Here is a 19,949-nt window from a genome sequence, read left to right as displayed (position 1 = left end):
CCAGCTTGTCCGCAACACCAATCCTTGTCTGAAACACCAAACCTTGTCCGCTAAACCAAACCAGTTTGTCCGCAACACCAAACCTTGTCCGCAACACTAAACCTTGTCAGCAACACCAAACCTTGTCCACAACATCAAACCAGCTTGTCCGCAACACCAAACCAGCTTGTCTGCAACATCAAACCAGCTTGTCCCCAACAGCAAACCAGCTTGTCCACAACACCACACCTTGTCTGCAACACCAAACCAGCTTGTCCGCAACAAAAAAACAGCTTGTCCGCAACACCAAACCAGCTTGTCCACAACACCAAACCAGCTTGTCCGCAACACCAAACCAGCTTGTCCGCAACACCAAGCCAGCTTATCCGCAACACCGCACCTTGTCCGCAACACCAAACCAGCTTATCCGCAACAAAAAACCAGCTTGTCCGCAACACAAAACCAGCTTGTCTGCAACACCAAACCTTGTCTGCAACACCAAACCTTGTCTGCTAAACCAAACCAGCTTGTCCGCAACACCAAACCAGCTTGTCCGCAACATCAAACCAGCTTTTCCGCAGCACCAAACCAGCTTGTCCACAACACCACACCTTGTCTGCAACACCAAACCAGCTTGTCCGCTAAACCAAACCAGCTTGTCCGCAACACCAAACCAGCTTGTCCGCAACACCAAACCAGCTTGTCCGCAACACCAAACCAGCTTGTCCGCAACACCAAACCAGCTTGTCCGCAACATTGAACCAGCTTGTCTGCAACACCAAACCAGCTTGTCCGCAATAACAAACCAGCTTGTTGGCAACAACAAACCTGCTTGTGCGCAACACCAAACCAGCTTGTCCACAACACCAAACCAGCTTGTCCGCAACACCAAACCTTGTCCGTATTGTGTTTTGAAGGAAACCATACATGTACATTGTACAATGTGTTATAATCATATTTCTACATTCTTCAAGCCATTGTAAGGTGATTGGTTTAGCTGATTTTTCACGAAAACAAGTTTTGTGGCACCGAATAACGAGATGAAGGTCACAGTCCAGGTTTATGGGCATATTGACAGAAAATGTGAATGGTGCTGTGCTAAGTTGTAATGGTCAATAGTCAATAGTCTGATATTCGCGCCAAAGCAGATCGATTTTCATCATCATCAGTCCTGTATCTTTTAGTTTTAGTGCACTGAATGGGCACGTATAATGTTCGACAAAAAGTTATTCACTTCTGGCGGTCCTCTGCCAGTCTGGCCAGCTGGTTGCGATTGGTTATTTTGTAGATGCTATTATTTATCCATGAGGATACAGCTGGCAGGTGTGGACTGGGTATGATATGGTGGTAGTCTGCCATATGTGTGTGTGGAGTTGAAAGGTCACATATTCCAACTAATAAGAGGTTATATTTTCGGTTGCACCAGCTGTGGGCTGGGTCTGTATATGTATGTCAAGAGCATAACTGAGATTAACTCAAGAAACTTTTGATGGCTCTTCATGATTTTTGGTAGGTGTGGAACGGCTGTGGGAAGAAAGGTCAAGTACGAAAATGGTTTACCTGGCATTTTCCTACAGTACTTCAGAAGACTTTGCATGTTTGTGTGTTTGTATGTATAATGAAGGCAACAAAACTGACGGAAATGTTGATGGACCTTTGATAAATGAGTAGCAGTTCTGGAAACGGAGGTCAAGTTCGAAAATGTTTTACCTGGCATTTTTTGTGTATGTGTACTGTGTATGTATGTATGTGTGTTTGTGATGAAGACAACATAACTCGAGAAGCTGTTGATCATCCAGCTTCTGCATGATATTTAATGGATGGGTAGGGTTCGCATAAACTGATGATAAAGGAAGGTCAAGTTCGATAATGGGTCTCCTTGTGGGTACCTAAGGTACTGCAGAGGAGCTTCAAAGTTTGAGGTCAAATTTGGGCTACAGTCATGATTTTTGTGTGGTAGATAGTTCATGCCACAGGAAGTAAGTTATGTATGTTTGGGCCCCCTAGCAGCTTATTTGTAACTGCAGTGGGTGTTTTTGTTTTGACCTTCCGACATGAATATACTTGAGAAGGGGTTGACAGATCGTTGTGATGTTTGGTATGTAGATAGCTCAGGTGTTGCTTTACATTATCAAATACTTATTATGAAAATCACGAGCTAATTTGCATAATCAGTAAGGAAAGATTTTAAATCCACTGCATTTTATAATAGCACTCACAAACATGAGATATGTAACTGAAAAAAAGAAATGTATAGATAGATTTTTTTTAAACGATGGGAATTCTATTCTCACGACATTAGGAAGCTTAGTAAAGGTGAACATTATCAGGCATAAACCATGCATATCAGGGCCTCATTAACATAACTTATAAGGAAATTTCTACAGTAGGCTTCTTACTGCATGATCCAATTTTGGGGACACAATATCCCAGCCTGGGCTGGGGATTTATATAAGATAGAATTTAGTTTAAGTATTTGAACTAGAATAGTCACATGCTATATGGTTACCAATTGTCTGTCCGTCCTCCCATGTTTCATGTACTGCAATAAGCCTACGGGCAAGAACTTGCAATAAACTTATATTATATAATGCAGGTCATGTAAACAGACGGCCCTACAAAAGTAAGTCATGTAAACAGATCACTGCACCAAAACTGCACCACTGCTTGGCACAGAAAGGTCACATTTACTATGTCCATCAAAATGTGACACTGCATGATATGGAATAAAGATTAATTGTATTCATATATATATATATTCAGTTACTGTACCATTTCATTATCATTTTCCACTTACAACACTGCAATATCAAACCTTTGTGGTATATAATATCAACATACTTATATTTTTTAATGACCAGTTGTAACATATCAACACACTAGACTCATCAACTAGTCCTGGACCACCAAATGATTTTATAAGTCTTAGAATCTATAAGTTAGATAAAGGTACTCTCCATATTAAGCCTTGTTGTATATGTTACAAAGTTACAGTGGACTCAGAAGTTGAAACCATGTCTTTCAGTTGAGCAGACTAGTTTGTGGGACTTCGGATACATCCTTACTTGCCATGCATGTTGTTTACTTTTTTTTGATAATATTAATGTACAATATCTCATTACACATGCAGTTGCATAGAGTAGGACACACATTAAAGATGTACATGTATCTTCATCTCTCTAACATGTACATCTCTTTCCCCATACAGAACACAAAGCTGCTGAGAGGAAACCTACAGCTGTATTTTCTACCAGGACATCCGACACCCCCCTTTAAGGACAGCACCCATTCAAGTGATGAAGCCAAAACACACATACTTCAACATGGTGATGATGATGCTGGATTCTCCTGTTGAATCAAAAGATGAGTTTATATAGTACATACATGATTTCTTTTATGCTCAGTAAATGGTCCTAAAGAATTTTTAGCATTGAGTTTGAAAATTTTGTAGTGAACATCATACAAGTGTGTCTAAACATCACAATCGGCCACAACTGATCACAACCAGGTCTAATACTAGTATGCAGTGGATCTATTAACCCCTACATGGAAAGTGCAAATTAGACATTAACTGCTTTTGTATAAAACTCATCAAACTGGTGGATGGGTATGTGCAAACCAATACACAGGGGTAAATACAAACAATACTGTTTGAAAGTGAACGCAACAGAGTGTGGTATGGGCAACCATATATCTTATAATGCCTACTGTTATATTACAACAACCTCAATGACTTACAGTCACCAGTGACCCTCATATCCTTGGAAGCTTATATAATAAGTAATATAGGAAACCATCAAGATAGTTATGTTTTTGGAATTTTGTGTGTGTCTGTTTGTAAACAGGATAACTATAGATGTCATGGAATGTATATGACATTGTATATATATCTTTATGATAATAGGTATGTTGGTAGGTGTGGGCAAAAAGAAGAAAAAATTAGATCATTGGGCCCCCTGCCAGCTTCCCATGATACTACAATAGGGCTTCCAGTTTTCATATCCTGTGTTCTGTAGATGATGTGGTCATGATTTTTGAAAGGTAGATGATTGGGCTCATGAATAAGCGACATTGCTTCTGGCCCCCTTGCAGCTTTTCATTAAACTACAGGAGATGGCTTTGTTTGACACTAAACAGAGAATAATGCTTTGAAAGTTTCCGTATGCAGATAGCTTAAATGATCATTTTTCATAGATGCTAACTATTCAAATTGGATTGATTTCATATAATTAATGAGAAATGTTTATAAGTCCGCTTTCCTTAATGAAGGGAGTATTTGACACCCGAAAGACGTTAGAAATGGCATGTCCATGAGATAAAGTCAAATTGTCGGGGCTTCTTCTCGCCCCAAGCCATACCCCATATGACGGGTGTCTTAAAGAAAGGAGAGCAAAGTATGGTACTTGCAAAATAAGCGACAAAGCTTACATAGATTCTCAAAGGCATACCGGCTGGTTTCCTACGGCATTGGTCTCGCCTAAGATGGGAGGCATTGCTAACAAGGAGCCAGTTTCACCGCTACTGCCTAACACCCGAAAGACATCAGAAATGCGACATTCCCCGCGCAGAAACACTTTCGTCACAGGCGTCTTTGAATCCGGGCCGGTGGAGATAAGTCTGCCTACCTCTTTCCCCCTAGGATCGGACTCTGCGACATTCCCCGCGCAGAAATTAACGTACCCTTTCGGCAGCAGGCGTCTTTGAATCCGGGCCGGTGGAGATAGGTCTGCCTACCTCCTTCCCCCTAGGATCGGACTCTGCGACATTCCCCGCGCAGAAACACTTTCGGGAGCAGGCGTCTTTGAAATGGCATGTTCAAGAGATAAAGTCAAATTGTCGGGGCTTCTTCTCGCCCCAAGCCATACCCCATATGACGGGTGTCTCAAAGAAAGGAGAGTGAAGCATGGTACGTGCAAAATAAGCGACAAAGCTTACATAGACTCTCCAGGCATACCGGCTGGTCTCCTACGACGGCATTGGTCTCGCCTGAGATGGGAGGCATTGCTAACAAGGAGCCAGTTTTACCGCTACTGCCTAACACCCGAAATACGTCAAAAATGGCATGTTCATGAGATAAAGTTAAACTGTCGGGGCTTCTTCTCGCCCTTAGCCATACTTCACATGAGGGGTGTCTTGAAATAAGGAGAGCGAAGCATGGTACGTGCAAAATAAGCAACAGAGCTTACATAGACTCTCCAGGCATACCGGCTGGTTTCCTACGACGGCATTGGTCTCGCCTAAGATGGGAGGCATTGCTATCAAGGAGCCAGTTTTACCGCTACTGCCTAACACCCGAAATACGTCAAAAATGGCATGTTCATGAGATAAAGTCAAATTGTCGGGGCTTCTTCTCGCCCCTAGCCATATCCCATATGACGGGTGTCTTAAAATAAGGAGAGCGAAGCATGGTACTTGCAGAATAAGCGACAAGGCTTACATAGACTCTCCAGGCATATGCATACCGGCTGGTTTCCTACGACGGCATTGGTCTCGCCTAAGATGGGAGGCATTGCTAACAAGGAGCCAGTTTCACCGCTACTGCCTAACACCTGAAAGACGTCAGACATGGCATGTCAAATTGTCGGGGCTTCTTCTCGCCCCAAGCCATACCCCATATGACGGGTGTCTTAATTAAGAAAGGAGAGCGAAGCATGGTACGTGCAACATAAGCAAGAAGGCTTACATAGACTCTCCAGGCATACCGGCTGGTTTCCTATGACGGCATTGGTCTCACCTAAGATGGGAGGCATTGCTAACAAGGGACCTCACCGCTACTGCCTAACACCCGAAAGACGTCAGACATGCCAATAAGTCATATTGTCGGGGCTTCTTCTCGCCCCTAGCCATACTTCATATGACGGGTGTCTTAAAGAAAGGAGATCGAAGCATGGTACGTGCAAAATAAGCGACAAAGCTTAATACATAGACTCTCCAGGCATACCGGCTGGTTTCCTACGACGGCATTGGTCTCGCCTAAGATGGGAGGCATTGCTAACAAGGAGCCAGTTTCACCGCTACTGCCTACACCCGAAAGACGTCAGACATGCCAAGTCAAATTATGGGGGCTTCTTCTCGCCCCTAGCCATACTTTATATGACGGGTGTCTTGAAAAAGGAGAGCGAAGCATGGTACGTGCAAAATAAGCAAGAAGGCTTATATAGACTCTCCAGGCATACCGGCTGGTTTCCTATGACGGCATTGGTCTCGCCTAAGATGGGAGGCATTGCTAACAAGGACCGGTTTCACCGCTACTGCCTAACACTCGACAGACGTCAGACATGCCAAGTCAAATTATCGGGGCTTCTTCTCGCCCCTAGCCATAGTTCATATGACGGGTGTCTTGAAAAAGGAGAGCGAAGCATGGTACGTGCAAGATAAGCAAGAAGGCTTACATAGACTCTCCAGGCATACCGGCTGGTTTCCTATGACGGCATTGGTCTCGCCTAAGATGGGAGGCATTGCTAACAAGGACCGGTTTCACCGCTACTGCCTAACACTCGACAGACGTCAGACATGCCAAGTCAAATTATCGGGGCTTCTTCTCGCCCCTAGCCATAGTTCATATGACGGGTGTCTTGAAAAAGGAGAGCGAAGCATGGTACGTGCAAGATAAGCAAGAAGGCTTACATAGACTCTCCAGGCATACCGGCTGGTTTCCTAAGACGGCATTGGTCTCGCCTAAGATGGGAGGCATTGCTAACAAGGAGCCAGTTTCACCGCTACTGCCTAACACCTGAAAGACGTCAGACATGCCAAGTCAAATTATCGGGGCTTTTTCTCGCCCCTAGCCATACTTCATATGATGGGTGTCTTAAAGAAAGGAGAGCGAAGCATGGTACATGCAAAATAAGCGACAAAGCTTACATAGACTCTCCAGGCATACCGGCTGGTTTCCTACGACGGCATTGGTCTCGCCTAAGATGGGAGGCATTGCTAACAAGGAGCCAGTTTTACCGCTACTGCCTATACCCGAAAGACGTCAGAAATGCATGTTCGTGAGATAAAGTCAAATTGTTGGGGCTTCTTCTCGCCCCTAGCCATACCCCATATGACGGGTGTCCTGAAAATGGAGAGTGAAGCATTGTATGTGCAAACTAAGCAAAAAGGCTTACATAGACTCTCCAGGCTAGGCATACCGGCTGGTTTCCTATGACGGCATTGGTCTCGCCTAAGATGGGAGGCATTGCTAACAAGGAGCCAGTTTCACCGGTACTGCCTAACACCTGAAAGACGTCAGACATGGCATGTCAAATTGTCGGGGCTTCTTCTCGCCCCAAGCCATACCCCATATGACGGGTGTCTTCATGAAAGTAGAGCGAAGCATGGTACGTGCAAAATAAGCGACAAAGCTTACATAGACTCTCCAGGCATACCGGCTGGTTTCCTATGACGGCATTGGTCTCGCCTAAGATGGGAGGCATTGCTAACAAGGGATCAGTTTCACCGCTACTGCCTAACACCCGAAAGACGTCAGAAATGCGACATTCCCCGCGCAGAAACACTTTCGGCAGCAGGCGTCTTTGAATCAGGGCCGGTGGAGATAGGTCTGCCTACCTCCTTCCCCCTAGGATCGGACTCTGCGACATTCCCCGCGCAGAAACACTTTCGGCTGCAGTCGTCTTTGAAATGGCAGGTACATGAGATAAAGTCAAATTGTCGGGGCTTCTTCTCGCCCCTAGCCATATCCCATATGACGGGTGTCTTAAAGAAAGGAGAGCGTAGCATGGTACGTGCAAAATGAGCGACAAAGCTTATATAGACTCTCCAGGCATACCGGCTGGTTTCCTATGACGACATTGGTCTCGCCTAAGATGGGAGGCATTGCTAACAAGGAGCCAGTTTTACCGCTACTACCTAACACCCGAAAGACGTCAGACATGGCATGTTCATGAGATTAAAGAAAGTTGTCGGGGCTTCTTCTCGCCCCTAGCCATACCCCATATGACGGGTGTCTTGAAAAAGGAGAGCGAAGCATGGTACGTGCAACATAAGCAAGAAGGCTTACATAGACTCTCCAGGCATACCGGCTGGTTTCCTACGACGGCATTGGTCTCGCCTAAGATGGGAGGCATTGCTAACAAGGAGCCAGTTTCACCGCTACTGCCTAACACCTGAAAGACGTCAGACATGGCATGTCAAATTGTCGGGGCTTCTTCTCGCCCCAAGCCATACCCCATATGACGGGTGTCTTCATGAAAGTAGAGCGAAGCATGGTACGTGCAAAATAAGCGACAAAGCTTACATAGACTCTCCAGGCATACCGGCTGGTTTCCTATGACGGCATTGGTCTCGCCTAAGATGGGAGGCATTGCTAGCAAGGAGCCAGTTTCACCGCTACTGCCTACACCCGAAAGACGTCAGACATGCCAAGTCAAACTGTCGGGGGGTCTTCTCGCCCCTAGCCATACGCCATATATGACGGGTGTCTTCAAGAAAGTAGAGCGAAGCATGGTACGTGCAAAACAAGCGATAAAGCTTACGTAGACTCTCCAGGCATACCGGCTGGTTTCCTAAGACGGCATTGGTCTCGCCTAAGATGGGAGACATTGCTAACAAGGGACCAGTTTCACCGCTACTGCCTAACACCCGAAAGACGTCAGAAATGGCATGTTCATAACGATAAAGCCAAATTGTTTTGGGATTCTTTTGACTAGTAGCCATACGACAGATCCAACGACCCTATACATTCGCCAAATGAAATTAACGTTAAATTTACGAATGATGTATTATAAAGGGTTCTCATTGATTATGCAAACAAGGTTGCATATATCATATGAGCTAATTATCTTTACCCAAATAACACAAGTTGGTCAGGTCAAAGAACGGAAGTACAGTACTGTATTTGCAAAGAAGGCTATTCTAGTATTTCTTATCGGTTACCTGGTTATCTGGTTTGCATACTTAATATTTTATTATGTTCACCTTAGTCCAAAATGCCACAGGTATCAAATTTCCATCATTTACCACTTTTGAACTATAGCATCATCGCATTAATCAAGCAAATCATGTCCTCATCTGCATAATTAGTATGTCAATCCGCGTTCCTCTGTTTTGACGTCCCATCATGAAAAGCAGTTCCCATATGTTGACCCAAGAATTCCAGCCCCAGTCACAATGCCCATATGGCATCCTCGTATATAGGTCGCCATCGCAAAAAAATTGCACGTTGAAAGGGAATTGGACATTTTCCTCATAGATATGTAATTAGGGCCCTCATTTGCATTTAATGCATCTCATTATGTGAATCATCACCAAAGGTTCCTATGTGCCAAAGACAATGAAAATCCACCAAACCCTGCTCGCGTTATCCAAAGTTGAAGACAAAAAGCCCACTGCAGTTCCATAAAAGCCAAACTTACACAACTTCCTTCCTGCCACAAGAGCTATCTACCACTCAAATTTAAAAATAACGATCATAGCACATCCAGAATTTGAACTAAAAAAAAAATTTGAAGTCCCGCTGCGGTACCGTAGGTAGCCGCTAGGAGGTTCATTATTGAATTTGATCCTAGTTTTTCCGACCCCTACCGACCTGCTGAATTTTAATTCCATCCAATGCCTCTCGGATTATCCCGCTAACAAAAAAAGATAACAAACACAAAATGTCCACTGCAGTACTGTAGGAACCCGCCAAAAGACCCATTCTCGAACTTGACCTTTGTTTTTTCCGACCGCTATAGCTACCAGCCTACTAAATTCTTCACGATCCATCAAATGCCTCTCAAGTAATCAAGTTAACAAACAAACAAACGAACACAGAAGGTCCTCTGCAGATTTTAATGGACCCGCCAGAAGGCCAATCTTCAAACTTGACCTTTCTCTCCACAACAGTAACTTACCTACCCAAAATCATGAACATCCATCCATGGCTTCTAGAGTTATGGCCTGCATCCACAGTCAGTCAACAATAGTCCGACCGAGAGTGTAACGTTCTGCCTACGGGTACGGTGAAGGTAATAAACAACTGTTTTTAGTTGCACCTCTTCATCAAAATGATGACAATACAAATTAGTCAACCAGCATTGCTTGTTGCTGTTTTGCAAGAAAAAACTTTTAAGTAAACTTTTCAACGTTTCCCAATGGCACAACGTCAACGGAACAAGTTAGGGGACACAAGTTTTCGAACCTAGGGTTCTAGGACTAACAACCTGCCATTATGCCACCGCAACGCCACAGCGGGTAGGCCACGAGACGGTAATTGACAGCCAGGTTTCCTTACTCCATGTACCCTTAGTAAAAGTAGCTATAAATGGGCTTTACTTTGGGATAGGTTTGTATTTTATAGCTGAATGTTACAGATAACGGTTTTTACCTTCTTAATGTGTTGAAAAATCAGACTTTTAGCCATGTTTGTGGCGTCTGTAGGCTGTAGAAGTTTCCTGTTTTGGTGTGGCCATCAGGTAGTGAAAAGGGGTCAACTTAGTTCAATTTTTGTAAGCATGTCTGGTATAAATACGTACGATTTTTGCCGTATGGAATGTCGAAAGTATGCTCTAGAATCTAGATTGACACTTTAGGGGTCCGACACTCCTGCCAATGCATGTTTTCATGGACTAAAACTCAGGTAGGTGACTTGTGAGAGCCTCTTTCTTACATGAATACCATGTATTAGATAGCAGGTCTTGATAACGAGCCTGTGGTCGGTACTAGAAGCAACTTGTTATTACGTGTTACACTGTCCAGGCACCGGTTAAATCTTTCCGGCATATATTTTCCGTCTGAGAGTACAAAAATTCGCATTCGCTATTTTCTTTATGATCAAATCCCTAGAAGTAAGAGCCACGAAACAACGAATCTTGATATTTGCACACTGACTTATGATACCTCAATGCTTTTTCATGCTTGGGTCGACTTCTGAGTGTTGATTTTGACCGTAAGGCCATTGATTTTGTATTGTAGATAATAGCGAATTGTGATTTTCACAGTTAGGCTAATGACTGTATTCTAGATAGCCAATGAAACGTGTAACAGCGAGTGTAAAAGGGCCCATAAAAATTACTAGGTTTCTTGATTTTGATATTGTATTTAGTTATCGCTGTGTGCCTTAAAACAGTAAAAAAAATAAAATAAAGAAATACAACAATGCTGATTCCATCCCAATCTAGACAATCACTGGAGATACATAGACAGTTTGCAATTTTGTAACAATGTCGTTGATTTGCCGAGTTTTAGCCTTTGAAAATGTTTTACGTGATGACGTTAGAATAGATTCATTACTTGACACCACATAGCCTGTTCTTTGTCTTTTTTTGCAGAATGATAGGAAAATAATATAGCCCAAGGGGTCGGAATAGGCAGCTTTCGTCACAAATGGCTCATACATACATCAAAGAGAAGAGCCGCCTGCCAGGTGTGTATAAGGCCTAGTAAAATCAATGCTGTGTTTCCGACTACGTCCTGAAAAGAAAAAAAAAAAAGGTTCCGGATCAGGTAGGTAGGGATTCTCTCTTTCTCTAAAAAAAATATTTTTCAGCCGAAGTGATTCAACAAATCAAATGGAGTTTAGCGATGTAAACATGAAATGCGTCAGGAGACTGATATTTTCAGAATCATATTACAAATATGCATTTTATCTTTTATATGAGCACGAGCAAGAATATCAATAAACTGAACAATATCTACTGCACAATTTTATACATCACTGTTCGAATCCTTAACCTGTCAACAAAGTTTTCATCACACAGATGTCGGATCGAAAATTGTATGAATTTTGCCAGCGGACGAACCAAGAAATGCCTAGGGTCGACAGGTTCTAACCTCCATGAAAAATTCATGAATTTTTGGGGTGTCTGTGTGTGTGTGTGTCTGTGTCTTCGTGTTTCTGGGCTATCGTAGTCAGGCATAACTCAAACCTCTGGATGAATCGCGATGATATTTGGTATGTGGGTGGGTGTTGGGGAGGGGTCGGTCGGGTAACCAGAAACACAACATGTTCCTCCAAGGCCTGAAAAGATTTGAGATTTGCCAGCTGCCACAAGCCTATAACACTGAGATCTAGAGTTGCAGGCATCATGCATCTGAGAGGAACTGCCGACATGGGGCCTCTCAAGGCGACCTGTCTTCTGTCTCTTCTGCTGTTGGTGTCGTTACAACAGGTTACTACTGCAGGTAAGCATTCCTTTGTTAACTTTGGTTTAAAGTCGATTACACTCAAACCAACTACACTCACCAGCACTCTGCAACGTTAGGGTGTAAACGGACAGGGGGAAAGGTGACCATAGGAGACATAGCAATAACAAACCTTCCCAAATCTCAATCCAACAGGATATACAGTCGAAGATTCAAGATTGTAGCTCACTGCCTACTAGTATTTGATACAGAATTGACGGCGTTTTGCAGATGCCCCCAACTTGAAAGTCGTCGAAAATGTAACACAATATGGCATCGCCGTTCTGCAAATCGCATTGTGTACCAAATTTGACCATGAAACTACTAACTGATATCGTTGTAAAGCCCTAGAAAAATAGAGAATATATATCTACATGCAGAACACATGTTGTCTGGTACAAATATGCGTTGCGGTGGCTCAGTAGTGTCCGGGTGTTTGGCTCAGAGCCCAATTTGTCTCGGCCACTGAAATCTACAATTTTAGTTCATCTAACCTGTGATGTTTTCTCTTGTATTCAACAGCTGACGTTAAGTTAATTTTTATCCACCAAGTCTTTCAAAGAAATCAACACAAGACATGCTTTTAAACCATTACTTACGGTTCGCTTGATATCTTTGGTACAGTAACGACATATTTGCGTCATTGATGATAGAAATCTACAGTACTAGTGGCAGCAATCACGATTAACGTGAATTCATAAATTGGGGAACCTAAGAAAAACAGATGACACAAAATCACATACGACTACGGAATGACTTGCGGTGGATCAATGTATAGTAAATAACAGTCTTTTCTCTTCATAATTATACACAATGCCCCTTGCATACGCAAACCTTTGGAAAGCTGACACGCGCCTGTTGCAAAGACCCAGAAGATAATGGTAATTAGTATGTCTTAGCATTAATAACAGGCGTAAGTCTTTGATACAATCAGCTTTCTTTTGTGGTAATCAAGGCATGACAGGGAATAATTGCAGGTTATGTCACACACAGAGAACTGCCAGTCCCCCGTAATAAAGGCTAACGCAAGGACATTACAATGCCCCTGGCTAACGTTAAGACCCCTCTCACTGAACCCGCGACACGTTGGCGATCTCGCTGCGACCGAGTGATTTGACACCGCGCTAAACGAATTTCATCGATAAAAAAAAAATAATCTTTTTACGCTTCGTGTGATTCGTGTCTTGAGTCATACTTGTACGTTCTGCATGGTATTCCCATTGTAAAGTCAAAGCTAACTCAAATTCAATCTAGGACGCAGCGGGGTCGCCAACGCGTCGCGGGTCCGGTGAGAGTGGGCTTTAATATCTCACCGGCCCGGCGGCACGCTGACGGTGTCGCTGCGTCCTACATTGGATTTGTGTTACCCTTGACTTTATAATGGGAATATCAAGCAAAACGTACAAGTATGACTAAAAAGACAACAAAACACACAAAGATTTTTATTTCAACAATGAAAGTCGTTGAGCGCGCTGTCAAATCACCCGCTTGCAGCGAGGTCGCCAACATGCCGCGGGTCCAGTGAGATAGGGGCTTAATCACATCTAATTGTGAATGATCGCCCTAATTGTGCTGCTTTAAATCATTGGTCACACGCACAAACGTGCAATTTGTACCCATTTATCAGACAGCTAATAATGACATGTATGTTAGCAAAATGAAGGCACGGTTTACACATGCGTCTCCAAGAACACTCGAAACGCACTCCGAGTGTGCTTGGAAATGCATATGTAAACCCAGGCAAAAAGCAGTTATCTTTTCGTCAACCGATTCGTACTAATGTCAGATTGGCGAAAAGGGAGGTACGTACGGTGCCATTAAATCGATTATTGAAAACTCAAATAAATGTGCTTCTATTCCGGTAAAATCACAGAACGAAGTATTTATCCCGGTTCCGACCGCAGGGTCTATATTACTATAACGTCATGGTGAAAAAAAAGTACACACGGGGGAGGGGGGCGTCTCTGAACGACATTCATGACTTTTCTAGCGAGCTGAAGGCCTACGAGGTCGATTCTTCGGCTGTTATTGGCTAATTGTCGGTGAGGCTGGATGGCCTGCTAGCACACATCTGATTGGTCCTCGCTACTAAAAACTACTGAATGTCATTCACGGCTACGACATTCCCGTCAAAAATAAAACATCTAATATCTACTAACGTCAATTACGTTTACGTCGATTTCATTTAGAGAACGACACGCCTGTCAAAAGGCCCGACATGCTGCGTCTGCATGAAGATCTGTTTGTGAAGAGCGGCTACGACTCCTATGTCCGACCGGTGCGAGACTTCAAGCTACCCACCAAAATTACACTCGATCTTGCGCTGGCTCACATCATAGACCTGGTAAGGGGAGTACATTCTTGGCTATAATGTAGTCTGACGTCAACCACATTATTTGTGCGAGAAATGTTCTTAGTCTTAGATAACTAGGTTCTGCTTTCACAACCAAGACATACAATCACAGCCGACGTTTCAGTGACCGTCTGCCACCTTCCTCGGGGCAACATTGACTGGTACTATTCCACACCCCACGCTGCTTACAATGCGGTCCCATAAGCAAAGATTGACATCTTTACGGTCCCAAACATAAAGTATTGTCAAATATAGAAAATATCATTGTCATATATACAAAAAATTGTCCAGCAGTAATACATGAGGAAATTGATCTGTCAGTAACTTATAAAGAATGCGGTCCCACACCAGACTGAGTCTGTACAAACACCCCCCGACCCCCATCTTATATGACGAAACTTTACGTTTGGAACCGCATTGTAAGCAGCGCCACCTAGCCTGCAGTGTAGAATAGTACCAGTCAGTATTGCCCTGAGGGAGAAGACAGACGGTCACCGAAACGTCGGCTGTGATTGTACGTCTTGGTTGTGAATAAAGAAACTTAGTATCAAGAGTTTCTCCAACCTGATAAAATCATTCACGGAAAAATGTTTTTGCGAAGTTTATTTCCATCTCGTTTAGCAGGACTGCCATATAGATTTGTTTTCATTCCTCAAGGCAAAATCGTATGGTTTGGCGATATCCATGAATGAAGATTCATAGTTCAAAGATTCTCCCTTCTTTTTAACAGGACGAGAAAAAACAAGTTCTGATGGCAAAAGTTTGGTTAAGAATGGTGAGTTTGCAAGATTTTTCATTAGTGTTTATATTCTGGTAAATGAAAAGTCTATTTAAATGTCAAGGACGAATCTTTGAGCGGACAAAATGAAGAATCTATATTTCGGTTTACCATACTGTGTGTTTAGTTTTATTCAACCTTAAAGTTTCTAACCACGAAAATTTGCTTTGTTGCCAAACTTTTATTTATTCGCACGCTCGCATCAGATTTGCGGTCCTTTGATGATATCATCCATATATTCAAATCAACATGGCCTAAAAAAGGAAAGAAAAAGATTTATTAACAGCAGGGAAACAGAACATGCAGGAAAGACCAGGATGCTACAACGGTTTTTCGTTTGTCTCCTCCCAAACTGAAATTACACATATTACTGTTGATTATAACATACATACATAAGTAGATTCGTTTTTTGGAAGTGGGAAGGGACGGACAATTCCTGTTGAATATGTTTGGTTCATTAAGATATCCGTGTGCATTTCTTGGTGTTTCAGAAATGGACTGACGAGTTTCTGAGGTGGAATGTGAGTGAGTACGGTGGGATAGAGACCTTAGTGACGAAGGCGGAGAGTATCTGGCGACCAGACTTGTTTCTTTACAACGAGTAAGTAAAGCAGCTTGTCATTGGCTATCGTTTTTTTTTCAGACAAAACTCCATTGATTGATTTAATTAGCCTTAGCTATTAATAGCTTCTTCGTTATTCCTGCATGCTTTTTACTTTCGCCAAGGAGTTTATGTCTTTGGGTGCGTCTGTTTATCTGTGTGACTATTTGTGGACATCACAACGAGAGGTCGTGGATGGACATTAATATTGGTTTTGTCAGTAGGGGTAGGTATAAGGAAGAACGCATTAGATTATGGGCCCCCTAACGGCACTGCAGCGGAACTTCCGGTTTTGATATCTCGCCTTTTAAACAAGCTATGGCCACTGTTTTGGGTTGGTAGGTAGCTCTTATAGTTGGAAAGAAGTGATATACGTTCCGGTACCTTTAGCTGCTTTCTTTAGAACTACAGGGGGCGTTTCAGTTGCAGACTTTGAAACAGCTGTAGGATATGTCAAGAAGGAATGAATGAAGTTTCATTTCATCAATGAGCCTTTTTGGTAGCGAGGAATGCGATGTTATTTGAAAATAAATCATTACGTTCGTCTACCTATCTACAACAGAAGTATACGAACAATAAAATCCAATCTATCACCTTGCCTTTCTAAAAAGTAACTTAATTTGATTTACTAATTTACTTGTTACATACGCTTCTATACGCTTAAAGAGAGTTGAAAAGCTGTCATTGAGTGTTGTTGGTAACTCAAGATATCAACCATAAATTGCTCACATTTTCACAGCGTTAACCATGAGTTTGACGGATGGCTGGATGATGTCGTCATGATCTCTTCTGACGGCCTTGTGGACTGGAAAGCCCCTGCCGTGATCCTGTCTGCCTGTTTGGTGGACGCGTCAGACTTCCCCTTCGACAACCAGAAATGTGATCTACAGTTCGGTTCGTGGAACCAAGACGGACGATATGTCGACTACTTCAGTAAGAACGAAGTTGGGGACCTGGCCAACTTGATCCGGTAAGTTCCGTAAAACTTAAGCCCCCCTCTCATTGGACCCGCGGCACGCTGGCGGCGTCGATACGTCCTAAACTGGAATTTTGTTACCCTTTACTTTATAATGGGAATGTCATTCAAAACGTAGAAGTGTGACCAAAAAGACAACAAAACACACAAAGATTCGTTTTTTGTCGATGAAATTCGTTGAATGCTTTGTCAATTCGATCGGCCGCTGCGACGCCGGCAGCGTGCCGCGGGTCCAGTGAGAGGGGGCTTTACAGGGCACAGGACACCAATTATCATCTGTATAGAAGACTTAGAAATATGCAGTGTCATTCATGAACATTCCAGCATAGCAACTCATCCACACAGTAGCCCGCTATCTGAAGTGGGACACTTCAAACATTTTCTATACAGCGAAACAGTACGATGGCATACATAGACCTAGAATTATGGACCAAAATCTCGTTTTCAACCAGATCGGAAGAGCTACACGCTGATCTATAGATTTTCCAAGACACAGACTTCTTAAAGGATCATTTTGGCTATCCGATGGAGATTTTGACTTCATGCTGGAAATATTACCTTTCTTTTAACTAAATATTTACCTTTATTCTTTCTAGAAATGTAGAGTGGAACGTGACGAAATTAGTTGCAAAAAGAAGCAACCCCATGTACAACGGTGTTCCGTACCCGGACGTGACCTTCACCATCCACCTGACCCGGCACCCCACCTTCTATGTCATCAACATGTTTCTCCCCTGCGCCCTGCTGGCCTTCGTGGTGGCGGCAACCTTCTACCTGCCGCCCGACTGCGGGGAGAAGATCTCGTTCGGCGTGGCCGTGCTGCTGTCTCTGGTGGTGTTCCAACTGCTGGTGGCGGAGGTGACGCCTAGGTCCGAAAGCGTCCCCGTCATAGGTAATGACTTGAAATTTGTTTGGTTACACAACAATGCAGACTATTAAAACAGCCTTAATTGCATTGTAATTTAAATGTACAACCATTTGCTACATTCAGTAGAACTCGTAGTTTTTTGGTGATGAATTTCGTGTTTCATTTATATGTGAATTTCTGCCAATTCCGTATGTCCAAGTTGTTTTCTCTATGTATTTTCCTGACAGACCATTGCTTTAGCCCAGGTCGAGCTAACCTTCCCATCCTGCTAGTCTGCGATGACACCATCTTTCGACTCACATCCTGTCACTCTACAATGTTTGAATATATAACTACGGATGCACACAAATTCAAACACATAAACAATACCTCCATTTTCAAAATGGCAGGTAATCATTTATTTTTACCTTTACAGGTGTGTTCATTATCGTGTCCATGGCGCTCATGGCGCTTTCACTTCTCGCCACGTCCTTCGTCATCACGTTGGGAGACTCCGTTCAGGACAGCAAACCGGTGCCTGAGTGGGCGCGGAAGGTGTTCCTCAAGTACGCCTCTAAAGCTCTCCTGATGGGGGACCAATCCAAACACGGTTGTGAGGCACCTTTGAAGGGACACGCCAATCGTAAGTGTCTATCTCTCCATATTACTCTTGTTGTGAAGTTGGGACCTACCTCACGTGGCATTTCACTAGCCTCTACTAGGCTCCGTGTATCGCTGGGAAAATTGGCCAAATAAAGTGAATTGTATGAACTCAAGAGAATCGGCTACGGAGAGAGCGATGGTCCAATATGCAATCCTATGCAAAACTGCGCCTGCGAATGAAACCCTCTAATGGCCAAATATTTTTCCTATAACCGGCGCGGTTAGTCTGGTAAAGACTAGCATTTCGCGGGAAAGTGGGGCAGCTCAACAAGGCTGATTTAATGTTACATTGTTTGTCATCTACAGAAAATGGCAGTGACGAAGAGGCAGACGGGATCGGCATGCGTTCTACTGATGGACAGCAATCCAGGGTTTACTTGCCAGCTAGATCGATCATGAAGAGTCAAGCATCAATGAAAAAGCAGCTGGAGTGCCTGCTGCAGATCAAAGGCGCGGTTGGAGAGATCTCCGGGTACATGAAGAAGGCGGATGCGATGGAAAATATCCACAACGATTGGAAGACCCTGGCGATGGTGGTGGACAGGATCTTTCTCGTTCTTTACTTCATTGCCTCTACCATCACCCTTGCGGTGACCTTACTGATCGTCGGTCCGCCTGTTCATGAAATGTGATGTTCTGTAAGGAGCCGTTGTGCCTTAACGTTTTCGCACTTCTGTCATTAAGTATAGGGTAATCTTTGTTGACACTGTAACGTACATGATATATGCATAATTAGGGTTGCCCCTGTGGTGTAGTGGTCTGCGTTTCTGTTACAAGTCACATCTGGTTAAAATTACGGGTTCAAGCCCCGGGTAAGACACCTCTGAACAAGAGGCGCATTGAGTCATACCAAAGACTTTATAAAAATTGTACATACTTCTGAAACAGTATGGAAGATAAACACACTCCACTGCCAGTGGACTAGCCCCCTGCTGCAGTGATTTTACCCGCAGTGTGTCCCAGGGCTATGAAACGGAGATGGGCACCGCCCCATACACCTTATGGTGTGGGAGGATTTTAACTTTTTAACTTATATGCATAATTAGTGTAATGAGTAGCTAGACCATATGGAGGAGGAGCTTTCATTTGTTACCCGGATAAGTTAGCCGTGATTGGCTGGTGAGAGTAGCCAATCACAAAGCAACCCATTGTCACCAGAGCTGAGCTTGGAATTTGTCTTAGAGGTCAGTTGGAGTTGCGGTCCTAGGACCAAGTTATGTTGACCTCTTACTCTTATTTACCTCTTACTCTTATTTACCTACTTACATCTATGTGCATTGTATTCCCAACCTGTTACGTAAGTGTTGAGTATCGTATGGATCAATAAATGCACGACTCATGGATAGTCATCGACCGAGTTCAGATATCGCTAAGATAGGGGTTAAGATACCAAACACCCGAAACCCGATCCATTACAACACAACAAAAGTACAGCGATAAGTTGGCGGCGCTCGTTAGCCAGTTAAAGCAGGCCGTCTAGGAGGATGGAAAACATTTCAGCACGTCATCATTGCCATGTGTGTATCACGTGAATTTCACGTGCCGCACAGGTTGTTGAAATTGACTGCACTAAATTATTTCCTTTAACCGTGTAAGCGGTAGATCAAACATAGTTATATTACTAGCATTTTTCTGCTGACTACT

At 43.4% G+C, this 19,949-nt stretch overlaps 1 protein-coding gene across 1 annotated transcript; it reads left to right on the top strand.

Moving 5' to 3' along the window:
* Nucleotides 1-11,878: 11,878 nt before the first annotated feature.
* LOC136438110 (neuronal acetylcholine receptor subunit alpha-10-like) lies at nt 11,879-19,654 on the top strand. The gene is made up of 8 exons (XM_066432813.1): nt 11,879-12,087; nt 14,277-14,431; nt 15,171-15,215; nt 15,710-15,819; nt 16,559-16,789; nt 17,392-17,687; nt 18,079-18,285; nt 18,612-19,654. Exons 1-8 carry the CDS (start codon nt 11,991-11,993, stop codon nt 18,935-18,937), a joined length of 1,467 nt encoding a protein of 488 aa, XP_066288910.1. The 5' UTR covers nt 11,879-11,990; the 3' UTR covers nt 18,938-19,654.
* Nucleotides 19,655-19,949: the final 295 nt, after the last annotated feature.

The sequence above is a fragment of the Branchiostoma lanceolatum genome, chromosome 7 (genome assembly GCF_035083965.1).
Source record: "Branchiostoma lanceolatum isolate klBraLanc5 chromosome 7, klBraLanc5.hap2, whole genome shotgun sequence".
NCBI lineage: Eukaryota > Metazoa > Chordata > Leptocardii > Amphioxiformes > Branchiostomatidae > Branchiostoma > Branchiostoma lanceolatum.
This window is presented reverse-complemented; position numbering and strand designations above follow the sequence as displayed.